General features: G+C 33.6%; 1 protein-coding gene across 50 annotated transcripts in view; it reads left to right on the forward strand.

The window, feature by feature from the left end:
* LOC145258325 (centaurin-gamma-1A-like) overlaps positions 1-19,465 on the forward strand; it is a 511,784-nt gene that overhangs the window by 265,271 nt on the left and 227,048 nt on the right. For all 50 annotated transcript variants that reach the window (XM_080116465.1, XM_080116462.1, XM_080116457.1 and 47 more), the window contains exon 7: positions 11,335-11,582. In XM_080116465.1, the coding sequence (XP_079972591.1) occupies positions 11,335-11,582 (248 nt within the window). The remainder of the gene's footprint in view (positions 1-11,334; positions 11,583-19,465) is intronic.

The following is a 19,465-nucleotide window of genomic DNA, read 5'->3' on the forward strand; positions in this document are numbered from 1 at the left end:
TTCTAGTATTAATGAGTCATGGAAAGTTAAGTTTTAAACAAAAACAAAGAATTAAAAACATCGTTTTTGGTATCGGAAAATAGGCACAAATTCTGTTGATACTGATTTTGATACCACTAAAAGTTTCAATATTTTTCGATTCCCAATTCCAATTAACTGTTCCAACACACACACACCTCTCTCTCTCTCTCTCTCTCTCTCTCTCTCTATATATATATATATATATATATATATATATATATATATATATATATATATATATATATATCCCACCTGGTTAGTTTGTCTGGCTTTACTAAAAAGTCTGTTTACTTTTGGGATCTATGAAAATGGTAACCTGATCCAAAATGAATTCTATGTTCTGTAGATTCTAACGGTGCCCTCCCCTCACCCTTGCTCATTTTGCTGCCGTTGCCGCTACCATGCTGCTTTTCTTCATTTGCTGATGTCAGTCAGGGATTTGTCCATCATTCTTACTCTTGGCAGCCCCCCCCCCCCCAACCATTTTTTTTTTTCACCTAGAAACGAAGGTGCAGATGTAACCGTTTTTTACCTTAAATATTTCTACAATTCTCAGCACCCCACCATCTCTTCCTTTCTCTCATATAACAAATCTGTTCTATTTTTAGCGTTTCGTTTGAAGGCAGGGTTTTGAATTGTTAGGGAAAGAGACATTAACATTGATTCTTTCTGGTGAATTTGCTTTGCTAAATAGCATATTAACTAGTGGAGGTCTGATGGTGTTCTCCTTCCTTGGTTTTTCCATCTTCCTTAACCATTTATAATCATTTTGTGCAGTACCAATTGAAGCTGTTGCCACCTCTTTTCTTGGAGGATGGAATCATATAGGATCTTTAGCAGTTCCAGTTCCCTTGAATTCATACGATGTTCTTTCTATATTGTTTTTTTTGTTTCAACTTAGCTGTGGTTCATTCTGATTATGTGATTTTATATTTTCGCTGTTTTCATCACTGTTATGCATTGTATGGTGTCAATCTTCCTGTTGATTCCAATTTCTCTTAGTTTTTTTTCTCCATGTTTTTGGGGCTATTCCAAGTGCTCCTACAATTATTGGCATTAGTCATTTTTTTTTACGTTGCATATTCTCTTCAGTTTTCTGTCAAACTGTATCTATTTGCTTGTTTTTTCTGCCTTCTTCACCTTCGTCTGCTATGATTTCGCAGATTGCTAATTTCTTGCTGCTTAAGTCTGTTTTTTAGAATTTTAGTAACTGCAAATTTCTGTTTCTTTTTCGATGACATTTCAAATCAATTTGTTATCGCAACAGCCATTTACCATGTCTTTTTTTTTTTGTTTTTGTTAATAACGACTGTTGGCTCTCTCTGAAATTTAAATGGTAATAAGGCCCCTCCCCCATGTTCTCAGTACTCATAGCACCTGGTTTACCTTCTCTTTCATCAATCTTTCCATCCTCTTTGACCCTTCACAACAACTTTATGTAATATCAGCCAGGACTGATGTCTACCATGTGTGTGTGGTGTGTTCTTTTTATTATTGGATTTTTGACAGTTCAGTTCCATTAGGTTTGTGTAATGTTTTTTTTTATGTATGTATTTAAATATTTTTTTTTTTTTTTTTTTAATTTACTTGCCATTGGTTGGTATTCATTTTCTTTTGTCCATCCATAAGTTTGAAACATTTCCTTTGGTCTCTCAGCTTAACTTTTAAATTGTTTCTCTCTTGGTTTTTTTATTTTTATTTTTTTTAATGTTCAAATTAAATACATACATCATTAGAAAAATTAAAGAATATGTTGGGTTTTTTTTTTTTTTTAGCCACCACAATGTTTTTTTTTTGTTTTTTTGTTTTTTTTTTACATCAAAAATGTCCTTCTAGTGCTACTATATCAGGCTGAATATATTGGCTTCTTGGCCTTAAATGTGCCAAACTGATGTCATTTCGTTTTTCCTTTCCTTTTGCAAAACTCAATCATGTACTTCAAAAACAAGGATTTCCTATACAAAACAACAAACTAAACACCATGAATAAATATTTGATGATAGCAAGAACTTTAAACATAAAAAATTCAAAATATATTGTATTCGATAGTAGATGACCTAAGAAAGGGGTTGATATGCTGTAAAACAATCAAAAATGTCTTTAAAAAAAAAAAAAAAAAAAAATTCCCACCCGAGATGCAGTATCTTTTTCAATTTCATCCAAATGTACATTTTTCTTTGCAATATAAATTTTGGAACAAAACTGATGAGGAACCCCATAAAAGAATAATGGCAATTTTTAAACAAACAGAAAATGTCGGTTAGAAGTTTCCCCAAAAATGTTCCTAATCATTTCAGACATTTTATATCGAGACATAATGCTTATCTAAAGTAAATATTGGGGTTATTTTGTAGATTAAAAGAAGAAAAAACAAAAACTGTCTTTTTAATAAAAATTGCATATGTCCAGCTGCAATGTGTCGAGAAAGGGGGGAGGTATCAAAACCCTATGTAGATGGGGATGGTCACGCCTGTTCTGATAAGAGATTAGTGTTAACCTGCTGTTAGGCAATCTGCTGTATGATGAAGTCTTGTTCCTCAAGCGGTCATTTTTTTTGTTCTTATTTTACCACGTTTCAGATCGAGGCTGAAAAAGCAGAAGGATTTAAGAACGCTATTCTCTGCTTTAGCTTGTCATTCAAGGTTCAGTGAGTGCATTTTGTGTGTGAGAAGCATTGAGATGAAAGAGGCCATGGTGAGTCATCGACACGCTCACATAAGAGGACTTCCGTGGGGCCTTCAAGAAGTTGTTGGAATAGTACAAGTGCATTGCAGCCGGAAGAGATTACTTTGAGGGGGACAAGAGTTTTGTGTGTACTATCAATAAATGTGCTTATACGGAAAAAGTCTGGGAACTTATTGAAGGCACCTCGTATACCAGAGTAGAGGGAGTCCGAAATGATGATGGCCATGAAAGATGTCTGACGTGAAATGACGTCACAGTTATGAAAACCTTGCAAATCATATCCACCATTAATTCGCGTGCTGACTGTTCTGGAAATAGGAGAGTGTATCCATCATTGGCTAGTAATTTTTCAGGGGAGGTAACTTGGATCAGCTTTCTGAGGTAACAATGCCATTGGTTTTACCTAGAAATTAAACATCGCAAGCTAATTAATGTACGAAAGAAACAATATTCATTTTTATATACTAAAGAGCAACCAACCACATATGAAGGGCGAAAGACCAATTAAGGATAAGTAAAATGTATCAGGTGGATAGTGAGACAACACTGATGATTGGTAATAACGGGGATGATTGGACAGAATTTCATTATTTAAGAGGACAGCTAAACAAGAATTTGTTTACATTGGACTTGAAAAAGGCCAGTTGTAGTCAGCTTGGAAGCAGTCCCATGGTATTGTGTTCCACAGACTGGCAGTTCTAGGAAAAAAGCTTTGCTTGTGGAAGTTTTGTTTAGATTTAGGTAAAGAGAGAGAAAGGGAAATTATTGACAGTGGTTGTAGACGAGTTTTTGCTGTGAATGTTTATGGGGAAGGAAGAGGCATAGATTGGAGCTCAATCGAGCTCCTGCTGTGAAAATAACAAAGTAGAGAAAGACTAGCAACTTCCTTCTGTTAGAAAGCGGTGATGGGGAGAAGAAAACAGCATCGGCCACTAAGTTGGTTTTGTAGTCTATCAAGGCAAATAAGGGTGTGCTAAGAAACACCTCCCCAGATGTGACAACAGAACTCAATCAGATTGTTCTTGAAATAATGACTTCCGAAGCAAACATTAATTTATTCAAGACATATTTATCCAACTTGAAATATTGACACTAAGTGTTTTAATCATATTTTGTTCAATTTTCGAACGTTCAGTGTCAAGATTGCATGACAATCTTTTGCCTTTCTCATCTTCAACTCTATGATTCTTCTTCTTCAGGTATCAGATCTGCTATTGTAGACATCAATGATCATGGTTTTCCAGTCCCTTCTGCATTCCGTCTTTCTTATGAGATCTATAGTTGTGTGTTCCAGTGACCCTTGTGAGACTGTCAGTGAACTTTGTTCGTTGTCTTCCTTTGCTCTTTTATCCGTCGATATTTTTTTTTTCTTTGTTCCTAATATCAAGCTTTTTTCGAAGCCGCCCACCTGCATTAAAAAGCCGAAGAATTTTGTCTAATGTGGACGGTATTGAGTAGTTATCTGCTGTATTCTGCATTATGCATGACTTTGTCTGCCTTTCTGAACATATCTCATATTTCTTAGAAAGGATCAAATTCCTGTTTATTACTAGAATAATTTAATTTCTTCAGGTGTCAGGCCTGTTATTACAAACATTGATGATCAGGACTCTCTAGTTCCCTCTGCATTCAGTTTTTCTGATGAGAACTAGAATCATGTTTCCAGTGACCCTGTTGAGACTGTTGGTGAACTTTATTCATTGTCTTCCTCTGCTCTCCTTCTGACGATTTCCACACCCCCTCCCCTAATATCAACCTTTTTCTCCAAGCCATCAAATGGCTGAAGAACTTTAGTTGTCTCTTTTGCTGTACTCTGCCTTATGCATGACTTCTTCGTTTGTATTCCTTTCTGTCCATGAGATTCGCTATGATTTTGACTACAGAATTTCTTAGACCACCTTTATATTATTATTTGTCGACTCTTCACCCATGCTCGTTTCATATTGCCGATTGTTTGAAGAGCATTAAAGCCACACAAGAAAAGTATTTCTTCGTTTTTTTTTCAAGTTTTTTTTTTTTTTATCAAGATCTTATTTGCTTATAAATTGTTTCCTGAGGGGAAATAATTTTATGTTAACATCATATTCTGTTTTACCTGCACAAGTCAGATATGGCCCAAGATGGAGTACTGTTGCAACATCCGAGGTGGAGCTCATAAAATGAACCCTTTTCTTCCTTGACAGGGTATAAAACCATCTTGAAAATTTAGTGGGCAATTAATTTTCCGCATCAGAGACTTTTGAGTCTGTCTCTGCTCTGTTGATACCTTTTATGATCGGTGTTTGACTGGGCTCCAATCTATGATCCCTCTCTGTAAAACGTTCACAACAAATACTCACCTAATTGAAACAACCGCCAACAACTTTCCTCACTTCCTATCTGTGCTAAAAACTAAACAAAATTTTTATGAGCAGTTTCTTTCTTAGAGCTGTCTGTCTGTGGAATGCAATACCATTTGTTTACTTCCCCGCTCACTATAACATGGCTGTCTTCCAGTTTAATGGGAACAAATTCCTATTGAGTCGTCCGTTTAGATAATCTAGTTCTGCCCAAGTTCCACTGTGTCTGATCTTTTCTCACCATCTACGTAACACTTAACCTTTATCCTTGAGTGGCCTCCGGGCCTTCATAAGTGATAACTTTCCAAGTAAAAAAAAGAAAAAAAAAAGGACTTTTTTTTTTTTTTTTTTTTTTTTTTTTACATCTGACATGACTTTCAAAAATGGACTTCCAAACTAACCTATCTCTGGCCCGGTCTTTATTTACCCCTTTTTCTCTCAATTACATCATCATCACTTCCTACTATATTTTCCTCGGCCTTATCCTATGAACTGATCCTACTATCATAATGGTTCTACGTTTATTAACTCAACAACTTTTATTCATTCTTTCAACGTGACAAAACCATCATAGTCTACTTTACTACAGATATCTTCCAAGACTGTTCAGATTTAATCTTCCTCTGAGGTCATCAGAACTAAGGTTCTCTTTCATATCATTTCTCTCCATGCAGTGCATGTCTTCAACCATCACTAGCCAGGTTTCACTCCCATACGATGTGCACACACGCTTGTTAAATTCTTCTCTTTGTTGACAGTGGTAACGCTCTACTGGTTAATAATTACTGAAGTTTCCTGAACTTACTCCACCCATATCAATTATGAAGCATGTATAATTTCACATAAAACCCTGAAGAATATAATAAAAAATAAAAAAAATAAAAACGAAAAATGTATGGGTGTGAATCGATTCCATTTTTTTGGCATTTAGAATGAAAGCTAAATGTGCAATTTATGAAAATTGTGATTTTTAAATACAAAAATGGAAATACCCACTACATAATAGGGGTTGCCATAGTGAATGAGCTCTGTTTTATATATGACTAGTGGGGGTACCCAGCATTGCCTTGGGGGGGGGTAGAATAACAGTAGGAAGTCTAGGTGGAGAGAGGTGTTAAAAAAAAAGTGGTAGTAGGGATCAAAACAATAGTAGGCAGACCAGATGGAGAGAGGGTAAAAAAAAAATTGCTCAGGTGTGTGTAGGTTGCATAGTAATGAACCCTGGGGTGGGGGTGGAATCAAAACAACAGTTGGCAGCCCATGTGGAAAGAGGTGTTAAAAAAAATGGTAGTAGTGTGGGGAGAGAATCAAAACAACAGTAGGCAGCCAGGGTGAAGAGAGGTGTTAAAAAAAATAAAAAATGTGGTAGTAGGCAGGCAGGCACGTGAAGTGAAGATGGAAAAGAAAGTGAAAGAAAATCTGATGTTTTACCAATGCTCCGTGATGCGACCTGAAGTTCGGGACGTTAAAATTAGACAAAGTCAATCCAACTAATACGATAACTTGCAAAAGTGGTTCGGAAAAAATCGACCCCTTCTTGTACAAAACTGGCCAGTTTATGGTGAAGAAATTGTTTTTGGACAATTTTTTGATATTTGTCATCTGAGACGTTGAGCTTCAAAATGATACCGATCTTGTCTGGATCTGTTGCTTCTGTTGAAAGTTTTTGCAAGATATACAAACATACATACATTTAAACAGACAAGCGAGATTTATATATAGATTATCATCATTATTTAAATCCTTTGAAATATTCTTTTATTTGCAGAGTGTTATCCTTATCTTCATAGTTGTTGTTTCATGTTTTGGACAACTCATCTTCTAGCTCTCTTCAGGTGATTAACCGCAACGAGATAGGAATGTTGAGTCTTGTAACTATATCCCCAGTAATTACTGCCTTCCATAGTTGTTGTTGTCTCACCACATTTTGTTTTGGCTAACTAATCCTCTGGCTTGCTTGGGTAGGATATAAAGCGCTATTTTCAGACAATACTCACCTGGAACCGTAGAGATTCACCGTCTTTATCCATTGTTCAACGGGCCCTGAAGGAAGTTATTACTGAGGATACAATTACAAGACTCGGCATTCCTATCCCGACGTGGTTACCCTCCTGAAGAATGCCAGAGGACGAGTTGGTTGAAACATAGCTTGAAACAACGATTATAGAAATGAGGATAAAAGTCCGCAAAAAAATGAATACACAAGCTCCGTTTTATTAGCAGCAACAAAAAAAAAAAAAAAAATGATGAAAGAAATATGGAAAGAAAAGATCTCCCCTCCCCTCCATATCAAACTGGGTTTTCTATTCACTTGGGAAGAAACCAAATGTAACTTTGGAAGTTTTGTTCTTATCAAAAAACATTTTTGCGGAGAAAAGTGGAGGGGGGGGTATTTGATATTTTATCCATTCCGTTCTGATTATGGGAACAAGATTGTCTATTTCTAAAAATAAGAATTAGATAAATATCACTTTGTGTGCATCAGGAGGGAGGTGTTATGTAAATATATTTGTCTAAATTGCTTATTTCATCGTTAAACTAGATCTGATGTTAACGTGATTAAAAGATGACATAATCTCTACCCTATTTTCGTTTTTATAGAACATGGTCATGGAATCGGAAGACAAAACTTTCAACTTCAATTTGTAAGATTAGAAAATGTACTCTCAGGCTACCAGATCAGGCTGTCTGAAGATAGTGGCTTCCTGGCCTAAAATGCACCAAACATTGATGTTATTGTTTTTTCTTTTCATTTGCAAAACTTAAATCAGTCTACAAAATACCAATTTCCTCTACAAAAGAAGCAAACCAAACATCATGAATGAATAATTTTAAATGTAAAGAATATGGAACATAAAAACTTTTCTCCCAAATTACTGGATTAATACCATAAAATAAAACAACCAAACCAAACACCATGAATAAATATTCAAAGATGTAAACAATTTGAAGCATAAAACCTTTTTATCCAAAATTATTGAATTCTGCATTAAAATAACTCCAAACGGGTTGATATGCTGTAAAACAAAACAACCAAATCAAGCCAAGCAATGGAGACGGATGAAAGCTCAGATGTGGAAAAAGTATATCTGGATGGCGAAGTTGTGGTTGTTTAGAGCTTTTCTCATCTTTGGTGATACCCTATTGGAACACAGGGTGGAGCAGGTGTTAGATAGTAAATGGAGTAAGTGTTGATATACCATAAAACAAACCAAGCCCTATGAGTGTGTGGAACCTTTTACCAGAATGATTGGATTCTGTATGAAATAACGTGAAAAATAAAAAGGGTTGATATGCCATTAAACAAAACAAGCAAACCAATAAAATGTACAGATCTAAATTTTCTTTAAAGCTGTTTTTTCTCTCTCCGTTGTCTTATTTTTGACATTGAAGGTTGATTAAATTACATAATTCAATTACATAAGTTGAAAGAAAAATTTTAGATGAGTTCAAACTTGAAAACTTCTGTAACGTGATAAAAATGTACTGGGTTACATTCTCTCCTTCACCCACACACATACACATCACTCACCCATGGCAAAAAAAAAAAAGAAGAAAACTCCACCCATGGAATTGGTAATAAAATTTACAACATTCTTTTGTTTTATCGCCATTTAGTGGGGGCACTGCTGGTGATTGTCTCATCAGTAGACGATGGGATCTTGGGAGTGCTTTGTATTCACGAGACCATAACTTCCTTGGATTTTTATTTGTATAAACAGTTTTAAAGTACAAGTATACCTCCTAGCCCCCTCCCCCCCACCAAAGCCATCCATTTAATTTTTAATAAAATATAAACTTGAGTCTATGGTTGACTTGTCCACCAAGTTTCAGTTGTAAAAGTTCAACAGCATTTGTTTTATTGCAGGATACAACCTGTAAATTATTAATAACCCTGACACGCTCCTCTCTTAGCACTGGCCTAATTTGGTCATTTTCAGTTGTTTTTTTTTTTTTTTTTTTTTTACTTGGGAGTCATCACTTATCAAGGGTTGAAGGCCACTCAAGGATAAGGGTTAATGAATGTAAGGTGGTAGTGAAGTTATTGTTAATGGTGTAAATTCAGCAGAATTTGATACTTTCTGAAAATGACTCAACAAGAATTTGTTTATATTGGATTTGAAGGCTACCATGTATTCAACTGAGAAGCAGACTAGCAGAACAGTGTTCCACAAGCCGGCAGTTCTGGGAAAGAAACTTTGCTCATGGAATCTGCATTTACATTTAAGCACAGTTAGAGAGTGGGGGAAATTGTTTATAGTGGTTTTAGCTAGTCATGTTTTTTTTTTTGTTTTTTTGTGAAAGTTTACCAGAGGGGGGGGCATAGAGTTTAGTCGAACACTTGCCATGAAAATAATGATAGAGTAGAGAGGCTCGGAAGGTCTCTTCTCTGGGAAAGGTTGCAGGGAAGAGAAAAGGGCATCATCTACTAGGTTTCAAAGCTGGTTTCTAACTCTATCAAGACTCTTAAACATTTTAATAAACGTTTTAAATTTATGTTTTGATAGGTTTTACGTATTTCTCTTTTTTCTAACTTCTTTTTTCATTCACAATATTAAACTTTGTAACGGTTTTTGAGGAATATCCATTCGTCTATGAATAGTTATTTATTGATATGAGGAAAATATCTGTTGCTATCCAACAAAACACGTGCAAGACGTAACATAATGAAAATTAAGCAATCTGCCTAAAATAATTTTGAAGAATAAAATTAAAAAAAAAAATATACAATTAAAAATTCGATTTTTTGGTATTTGGAATAAAAACTAATGACAGATATACATATATGTTAGCAGTATAGCTACACTTCAAGTTCCAAATTTATTTTTCTTACCAAATTTTTTCAGCATTTCAAAATTTCAGTACATTTTTTACAGATGTTTCGTTACACAGAAACAATCAAATTATTATGTCAATATTGAATTTTTTAATATGCATGCTCTGCAGAAAAAATAGATTTTTTTTTTTTTGTTTGTTTAGAAAGAATTATGCATGATAACCTAATGTCGGAAAAAATGGAATTCCAAAGAAGATTCAGCAAGGCGTGTTTACTTCAGCTGCCATGTTGGAATTATATATATATTGCAAGTCATTATGTCTATTTAAATACAGCATAGTTTTCTCCTTTAACTTTTCCGGTGATTTTCACGACGCAGCAAGCAATTTTCTTGATCTCGGTTGGTAGATTGTAAATTGTGGTTCCGAGTGCTGTTTCGGCAATCTCTTGATCATCATCAGATATAGTATTTTGAAAGAGGTTTTGTTCATTTGATTTTGTATTCTTTTCCAACTTTTCTGACAGAGGAAGTAAGATAGGGAAAGGGTGAGTTTGCGTTTATTATTTATTTATTGTTCTACTAGTAGGATGACCTGATGTTGCCCGGGATTGAAGGATGATCAACAAAGGTTTCATAGTTTCATTTTTTTATTGTCACCAAAATCGATGAAATCGCCCATTTTTTAATCAAATCAGTTGCTTGCATGCTCTAATTGGGGACCTATTGCAGTGCATCAGGAGAAAGCTTTCCATGACTCTCGCAAAATATTGTGGTCAACATTGCACTGTAGAGAACCTACTGTTGATTTTATAAAATTATTTCTATATATAATGGCCTGCGTCAAAGTTTAAAGTGCATGAGTCAAGTATCATGCTTCAATTGGGCTCTAAACAGAAACTTTCATTTCGAACACGCTCTTGTCATATTAAAGAACCTTCTGTTGATGTTATATACCCGGTGTTACTGGTTGTGTGGTGATACTGGTTTGAATTTAAGTTTAAAATGAAAAAATCAGTTATCATTGTGAAATTGTGCTTTAAACAGAAACATTTATTTTGAATGCGCCCCTGTTATATCAAAGAATCTACTGTTGATTTTATATTTCGGGCATTTCTGCTTGTGTGGTAATAAAATTTCTCAAATGCGCTTGTGATGTTAGGCTGTGTAAGGTGTTAACTTTGGTCAAAATCGCCTGTTGCTTCTTTCATCGGATTATTTTGATTATCGATACTTATGGAAAACATTCCGCCACAAAACCTATCTAAGAACACTGCGACGCATATAAAGTATTTTTATGTGAAATTTCATAAAAATTAATCCAGCTGTTTTTGAGTTCATAGGGAACAAACTCACAAACAGATACAGACACACAAAGTTTGTGTTATATAACAGTGAAGATTTATATATTAGTTTTATTATATGTATGTGTATATTATTATAGGTATGTATATGTTGAAGCCTTTGACAAAATGGAGGTAACCCTTCTTTCTTGTCTCTTTTTTGTTTTTCAGCTTGCCAGAAAATAGTTCAAACCAGGTATCCCCAAATCATGGCAGCAGTATCTGCAGCTGCTGCTGGAACCTCAACACCATCTTCTTCCGCTTCCACATTACCGAGTACTCCGAATCATTCACAAAGAAGTTACTTTCAATCAAAACCTTATGATACCCACAGTACAAGCAGTCAATCAACGTCAAGTTCAGGGACGCTGGTCACTACGACAGGAACACCAAACAGCAGTGGCCATAGCCTGGCTCAGGTAAGTCTGCATCAACCCTCGTTTTGTTTTTTCTTTTTTTAGAATGGGGAGAAGGTGTCCCCAGTGTTAATTGGGAAGGACTTATTTGTTACCGTTCATTATTTGAATTATTCTGTTATTCCATTAATCTTTAGCTTTTCTCAAAATTTTCACAAAGTTATTGTAATAGAAACGGTTCTTGTCCAGATTTCCCTCATATTAAAAAACAAAAATAAAGAAAAATCTGTATGATGTACATACTTGTGATGAAACAAAAATATCATATTCAAAAAATTATGTAACTTGATCAATTAATTTTATTTTTTGAATAAAATAAAATTTTATGAGAAACAGAAGAGCTGCTGTCTTGTCTGCCATTTTGAACACAATCTAACATGTTATATGTTGCTTATTTCATTTTTTATCATTTTTACCTAAAACTCTAAATTCACACTTGGAAGATTTGTTGTAATGTCTACGAATTCCCATTAATTTGCATAAAAATGAACCTTTTGATCAATATGCATAATTTTTGGAGCACACACTAACTAATTTAATTGCTATTGACATAGTATCCCTAATTTATGATGTTCAGAAGGGGTAGGGGGTGTGGAACCTTAACAGATGGCCTCTAATGTTCTTGTCAGCAGAAAACAGCAGTAGTTGGCTTAATGGGTAGAGAAGCATCTAGTTATAAATATAATTGTAGTGGTGATGCAGTAGCAGAACTTTAGGTGTCTTCCTCTTTTCTTTGCTTTTGCTTTTTGTAATGCAACAAATAAAACAAAATTCTTTTAAATGCCAACAGCATATTCACTCAACTGTGTTGTTTTTTTTTTTTTTTTAAATTCTTTTACGACACTGTCTCTGATTTTTTTAGATGAGGATTGATAATCTATATATTAATGCGATAGTGTGTGTTCTTTTCTGTGTCACGCTTATGTCTGGGTCGTTTAATTATGTGCTTCCATTTCTTGTCATATATAATTTTACCAAGAATTCTTCATAAGATTTGGTTTTGGTTTCGATTATGGCTTAGGGAACTCAAGTTATATATATATATATATATATATATATATATATATATATATATATATATATATATATATACTAGCATTTCAGCCCGGCGTTGCCCGGGTGTTTGGAGGTGTATGCTGAGCAAAAAAAAAAAAGAGTAAATTTTTTTTTTAATTTGACCCCTATTATTACCCCTTAAAATTTATAGTTTCGGGCTCAAATCACTTTATTAAGTTAGATCCAGGTTCAAGGAACCTATATCTAAAATTTCAAGTGTCTAGACCCAAAATTGTCGGAGGAGTTTGGTTGAGTTCTTAAAGGTCAAATCGTTGAAATTTGACCCCTTAACAGCCAAATTTCTGGCTGACACCCGTCACATCGATTTTCCCAAATCTCAGTACCCGGTATTTCAAATTTCGAGTCTATAGACTAAAAATTGACAGTTATTGCGTAGGGAAATGTACACAGACAGACAGACACACAGACAGACAGACACGTTCACTTTTATAGATATATAGATATATATATACACACACACATATATTTTTTTCATAAGTTTTTCTGTTTCAATTCAAACTAATGCAACCAAGTCATATGGATTTTTTTTTTTTTTTTTTTTTTTCAAAATCGTAACTTTATAACATAAAAATCGATAATAATAATATATATGAAATTTGCTAGAATTAAAATATCATATTTAAGCATACTTTACGACCGGGCTATACAAGGCGTTCCTGCTAGTTTAGATGAGTACTTTTGCAGTTTTAACAAAAAAGCTATCATAATATCTCAGCGTCTCCATTTACATTGAGCATCTACAGAATGCCAACATCAATATATTACATATGAATGAGTCCCCTGTGGAATTTCCACAGGTTTTGCTAGCTTGTATTATTTGGATTATTTGGACTACTGTTCTCATTATCCTGTCTCCTGCTTCCTTGATTGTACTAACCTGCAGGAATTTAAATATAATGTGAGCACACATCTCATTGCTCAATTTCCTGCATAGTGTCTCTGTAGATATGGTCTGAAATAGTAGTTCCTTGCATCTAAGTTTCTTTGTTTGGAGTAAAAAAAAAAAAAAAAAAAAAAAAAAAAGTCATCATCCTTCGTATGGTTATCCTTATTTAAGAACAAAAGGAAAAATCCCTTTTATTAAATTGATTCTTGGTATGCTTAGCTGAGCCTTGCTACAAAACAAGCAAAAAAAAAAATGTTTTTTTTTTTGTTTTTTTTTCTGTCACCCCTATCCTATCAAATATCCTGAATTGCTTAATACGGCCTGTGTTATGTGGTTGGAACAATGAGCTTCTATACAGGACCCTTACGAGAGAGGGGCTCCTTGAAAACGGGTGGGTGAAAATCAAGACAAAACGTCTCTGTATTATTAAAACTGTATCAGCATTTTTTTTGATAATGTTGAAAAATCCCTTAATTGTCTCAATCCCTATCCCTTGTCTGATAACAACAAATATCCTCTTCAACATAGTGGATGATGATGATGATGATGGTGATGATGATGAAGTGCACCGCAAGGAAAGAGATGGAAAGATTTTTTTTTTTTACAAAGGAGTCACCACTTATCAAGGCCCAGAGGCCACTCGAGGATAAGAGTTTATTGGTATACATTAGTCAATGAGATTATAGCATAGTAAACATAAGTAATGGAAATTTTGTAAATTTGATTACTATGGGGGACGGTTCATCAGAAACTTGTTTACGTTGGACTTGAAGACAATCAGATTGTAGTGAGCTGGTAAGCAGGCGTGCCGTTCTAAGAAAGAAGCTTTATTTATGAAATCTATGTTTAGGTTTAGGCACAGATAGTGTGGGGAATTATTGATAATGGTTTTGGCTAGATGAGTGTTTTTCATGAAAGTTTGGCGAGGGGGGGGGCATAGATTAAAGCTCTGATGAGCACTTGCCATGAAAATAACGATAAAGCAGGGACAGGCTCGCAACATCTCTACTGTGAGAAAGAGGTTGCAGGGAAGAGAAAAGGGCATCCCTCACTAAGCTACGAAGTCTATTTTGAACTCTGTGAAGGCAGGAGAAGCTGCTTCTGTTTCAAAGTTATGAGATGATGATTACTAATCTGGATTATTTGGACCACTAATCTTATGTTGGTTGTTATTTTCATAACGTTTCGACACATCTAGTATCTGTCTAATGTATAAAGTTATCTTATTTGATTTGAAAATTTGCACCTAAATGACATTTAAGCTGATAAATGAAAGTTTTTATTTGACTAGCCCATTCACACGTGTTATTCTTATCCCATGTTATTGGCAATATAATAACATACTTAGTTAATCTGGTCCTGACGACTTAATGAAATATTTTTAAATAATCACCTAAAATTAAAAATTGGTTTACATCAGTAATCTATAATATAAATCCCACCTGTCTGTTTAAATGTATGTATGTATGTATGTATGCCTAAAACTTTCAACAGAGGCGACCGATTTTCACGAGATCGGTATCGTTTTGAAGCTTGACCCTTCGGACAACAAATATCGAAAAATTGGCTAAAAGCATTAATTCCTTCACCCTCAACTGGGCACTTTTCTACTAGGATAGGTCGCTTTTTTCGCTGATATTTTCAAAAGTTATTCCCTCTTTACAATTGACTAGCCTTAATTTAAACTTTCGCCACTTCTGGTTTGGCAATGGCCGCAAGGGCAAAAAGGTCACGTTTTTTTTTTTTAGTTTTTTTTTTTTTTTTTTTTTTTTTTTTTTTCACGTTCTTTTCCTTCTTTCGAGGTATGGGTTCGACCTGCCTGTTTACTACCACTTTTTTTTTTATTGCTCAACGCACAGCTCCCAACAACGCTGGGCACTCAGACTAGTAATAAATATTTAAAAAAAAAAAAAAAGAATTGAATAAATTTCAGATAAAGGGGGATAACTATCCCTATCTTGTTTATTTTCACAATATTTTTCATTGTTCTTGGCCTTCGGGCAATGTTCTTGGCCTTTGGGTTGGGATCAAAGTGTATAGTATCTGTTCTTCAAATGCTACACTTCAATTTCTTGTTCTCTGTCACTGGAGGAGAAATCCTTCACGACCAAGACAATTTTTATTTTTGTTCCTTTTCTCCACACTAAAAAAACGACCCTCGTGTCTAACTCCGTTCCGTGGGGTGGGGGGTGGGGGCATTGTAAATAGGAACCTCTTACCTTTTTCAGGTACATCTTTTGAGATGAGGATTGATAATTTGTATTATTTTGACTCATCTTTTCATCTTGGTTGTTATTTTCACAATGGTTTGGCTGATGTAATCTCTGACCTTCATCGGGTGCATCTTTTAACATTGAATCTATATGAAATTATGAACTGAACAGTTAGAAGTGATTGTTAATTAACACGTTCATATTGCCTCATAGCATGTTTAAATGCATTGATTTGCAATTGTTTGTAAATGACAATCTTCCGGAGGTTGAAGGCTCAGTTTTTACTATAGGCGATGATAACTAAGAAAAGCATAAATAATTAACACTGGGACTTGGCTATGGCTGATTGAACAAGAACAATATAATCCTTTGGATTAAATGTATTCAGTTCTGAATTCCGTACAGATTCCCAAGTTTGATATTGTATCGCAGTTTATGAGTGTTCAAATGAAATCAAGGTAGAATATATAGTGGGAGTGGTAGTGACCCAATGGGTCATGTGCGCATCTAATATCTACCTAATATATACAGTTATCTTATTGGATTTAAAAAGTTAGATCTAAAAAGCATTTAAGCTGACAAATCAATGTTTGCTTTTGACTAGCCCATTTTCATCTGCTATTCTCATCCCATATTATTGACAGTATAATCGCATACTTAACTGGTTATGTTTTGATGACTATTAATATGAAATATGTTCAAATAATCACCTAAAAATAAAACATCAGTTAACATCAGTAATAAAAAAATGATTTCATATATTTCAGATAAAGTAGTATAACTCATAGTTAATTAAAGAATATAGAGTGTTGTCTCCCTACAACTAAAATTTTGGTTCTTTTTCTGTAAGTTTAAAAATGTGCTAACAAATACACATTTTTAGTATTTACTTCAACAGTGCTCAATATATGAGTAGAGCTTACTTACCATGAATCTATTTTCATAGTGTATATATATATATATATATATATATATATATATATATATATATATAAATAAAATAGAGGGATGGTTTGTAGGTAGGTCCAACTGCTTGTTCTCTAAAATTATTATTATTATTATTATTATTATTAATGTATTCAAATATGTATAAGTTTTTGGCCGTCTGAAAAGTAGTTGTTTTGGAATATTTTTAAGTGATATAATATTTAAAATTGTCCGAACAGTTATGAAACAATTGTAATGCATAAGAAAATACACAATAAGATGTTCTCATTTTCTATTTGGTTGTCTTGATTTTTGTGAATATATACTAACTCTCCATCCTAAATTCTAAAATAATTTTGTTTTTAGTGGGTTCACAAATTTCAATGCGGGTGGAGGGGTACTTTTATATGTAGATATAATTTCTTTTTCAATTTGCAAAATTCTAAATGTTTTCTCTTTATCTATTTTATCCAGACTTTGATAAATTCATTCATGTATATTTTTATATTTATATACATACATATTTTTTATATTTATATTTATATACATACACATGAGTGTGTGTGTGTATACAAGTACTCCTCTCCACCTGACTAAAATATATCATTCAAACATGGTACTGTTTTAAAATATAGTTAAGTGACAGTTTGTCATTTAGAACTGCTTTAAAGCTTCACCGCTCACTCATTTTTGACCAAATTTCAAACAATTATCAAAGTTTATAGATCACTTTCTTGGCTATATTGTAAAAAAGTTTTTTTCAATTTTTTGTTCAGTAAAACAAAAGTTATGATGAATTCACTAGTGTTAAAAGTTGTAAAATATTTAAGGAGGTGAGCGACGTTTTTTATGACTGTTACTTCAACAACTACTGTTGCTACCAATTCACTGCTCTCGCGAAAAGAGAAGTAACAAGTGAAACGAAGAATGAAAGAGAGATAATTGGGGGATTTTATTGAAAGCAGACGAGTGCCATTACATATGTGTATGTTATGTTTATGGGGGCAAAAAAAAATAAGACTGAAATTAAACAAAGAACAAGTGAATTTACTGGAAGCCTGGAAAAATCATGGATTACCATAGAAAAATGCGAGCATGAAAAGTAATATGGTTAAGCTTAAACATGGAAAAGTAAATGACTAGTTGTTAAATCTGGAAAAGAAAAGGACAAGATATTCTAGTAAAAAATATAATAAATTTATAACTTAAAATATTACAGCATTAAAAATTAATTATATGATGTTATGAATTGAATTTAAAAAAATGTTGCAATTTTTAAAGTTATAAATTTATTATTTATTTTACTAGAATATCTTGTCCTTTTCTTTTCCAGTTTTAACAACTAGTCCTTTACTTTTCTTTAAGCTTAACCATATTTTTTATGCTCGCATTTTTCTATTGTAATTGTGTAAATACACCCCTCTCCCCATCAGCACCAAAACGAGGGTGGAGAGTCTGTATTATTTGGACGGCTGTTCGCACGTGGGTGTAAAAAGAATCTAGTCATAAATTGAGTGCTACCACACTGTACACACTCTCATTAGGTTATTTGTGGCCTTAACATAAACCTGCTTTGGAGGCAAGGGAGATAACTATGCATGTCACATGGGGATGGATTTAATTTTTAGTCTGATCTGCGTTGCTCACTATCCTCTTTATGACAAATTGCTGAGCAAATTTAGTAGCGTGTACTTTTCAGATGTCATGGTTTTTCTTACCTTCATCCTGCCTAACGGGTCCATTTTAAATTCTTTACCTACCATACACGACTAGATGAATTGAAAGAATCATAAGAAATATTTTTTGCTGAATATCAGGCCATGTTGATATTTTATTTTCTAAAACTAATACGAAAATTCAGTTGTAAGTTACACTCTTCTCAAGGTTGAACGTTCAATCCTCAATGCAGGTAATACTAAAAATACAATTGCGAATTACTTAAAACTATTACCTGGTCATGGCTAACAGAACGAGAGCATGAAACCCTTCTGGATTAAATAAAGGGTTCCATTTGAAAATCTGTGCAAATTCCTGAGTTTGATTAAAAGATTCTCAAGTTTGACAAGATACACCTGAAGGTGAGAGGTTACATCAACAAAAGCATTGTGCAAATAACGCTTCAGAAGGGAACAGTAGTCCGAATCATCCAAATAATATGAATTATCAATCCTCATCTCAAAAAATTCAGAAACAAGAATTGAAATTTTGTGATCGTTTTCATGAAGACAAAAAAAACAAAAAAAACTAGCCAACACTAGCTATGTAAACTGCCTGGAAAATTCCAATGATGGCACAGTCCTTAATCTGCATAAAAATTTTAAAATATTTTTTCATTAAACTTGCCTTATGAGTTTTTTATTTTTTTTATTATTTAAATTTTCTAAGTTTTGTAAAAATTTCTCCAATTCATTGTATTTTCTTTATAATAGCAGAAGAATATTTTTATTATATATTTTTTTCTTTGCTTTACCATTCCATCGCCTCTGTCGAAAGATTTTGCAATACATACATACATACATACATACATACATTTAAACAGACAGGTGAGATTTCTATCAGACGATTTTGCTAAGAATTTTAAAACCAGTTTAAATGTTTCCAAATTCTTTTCAAATTTCAAAGGGTCATGAAAAAAATTGGAACACATTTTCATGAGTTTACTTTTTTATTTTTGTAAAATAGGGTTTTTAAAAGAGTACTTTACTCTTTTCTTCTTTTTTGGTATATTAAAAAAATAATTTATCAATAGTGAAAAATAATTTAACAAAAACTTTGGTTCTGTT

The sequence above is a fragment of the Euprymna scolopes genome, chromosome 33, assembly GCF_053919585.1.
Source record: "Euprymna scolopes isolate OS-2025 chromosome 33, ASM5391958v1, whole genome shotgun sequence".
NCBI classification, from domain to species: Eukaryota; Metazoa; Mollusca; class Cephalopoda; order Sepiida; family Sepiolidae; genus Euprymna; species Euprymna scolopes.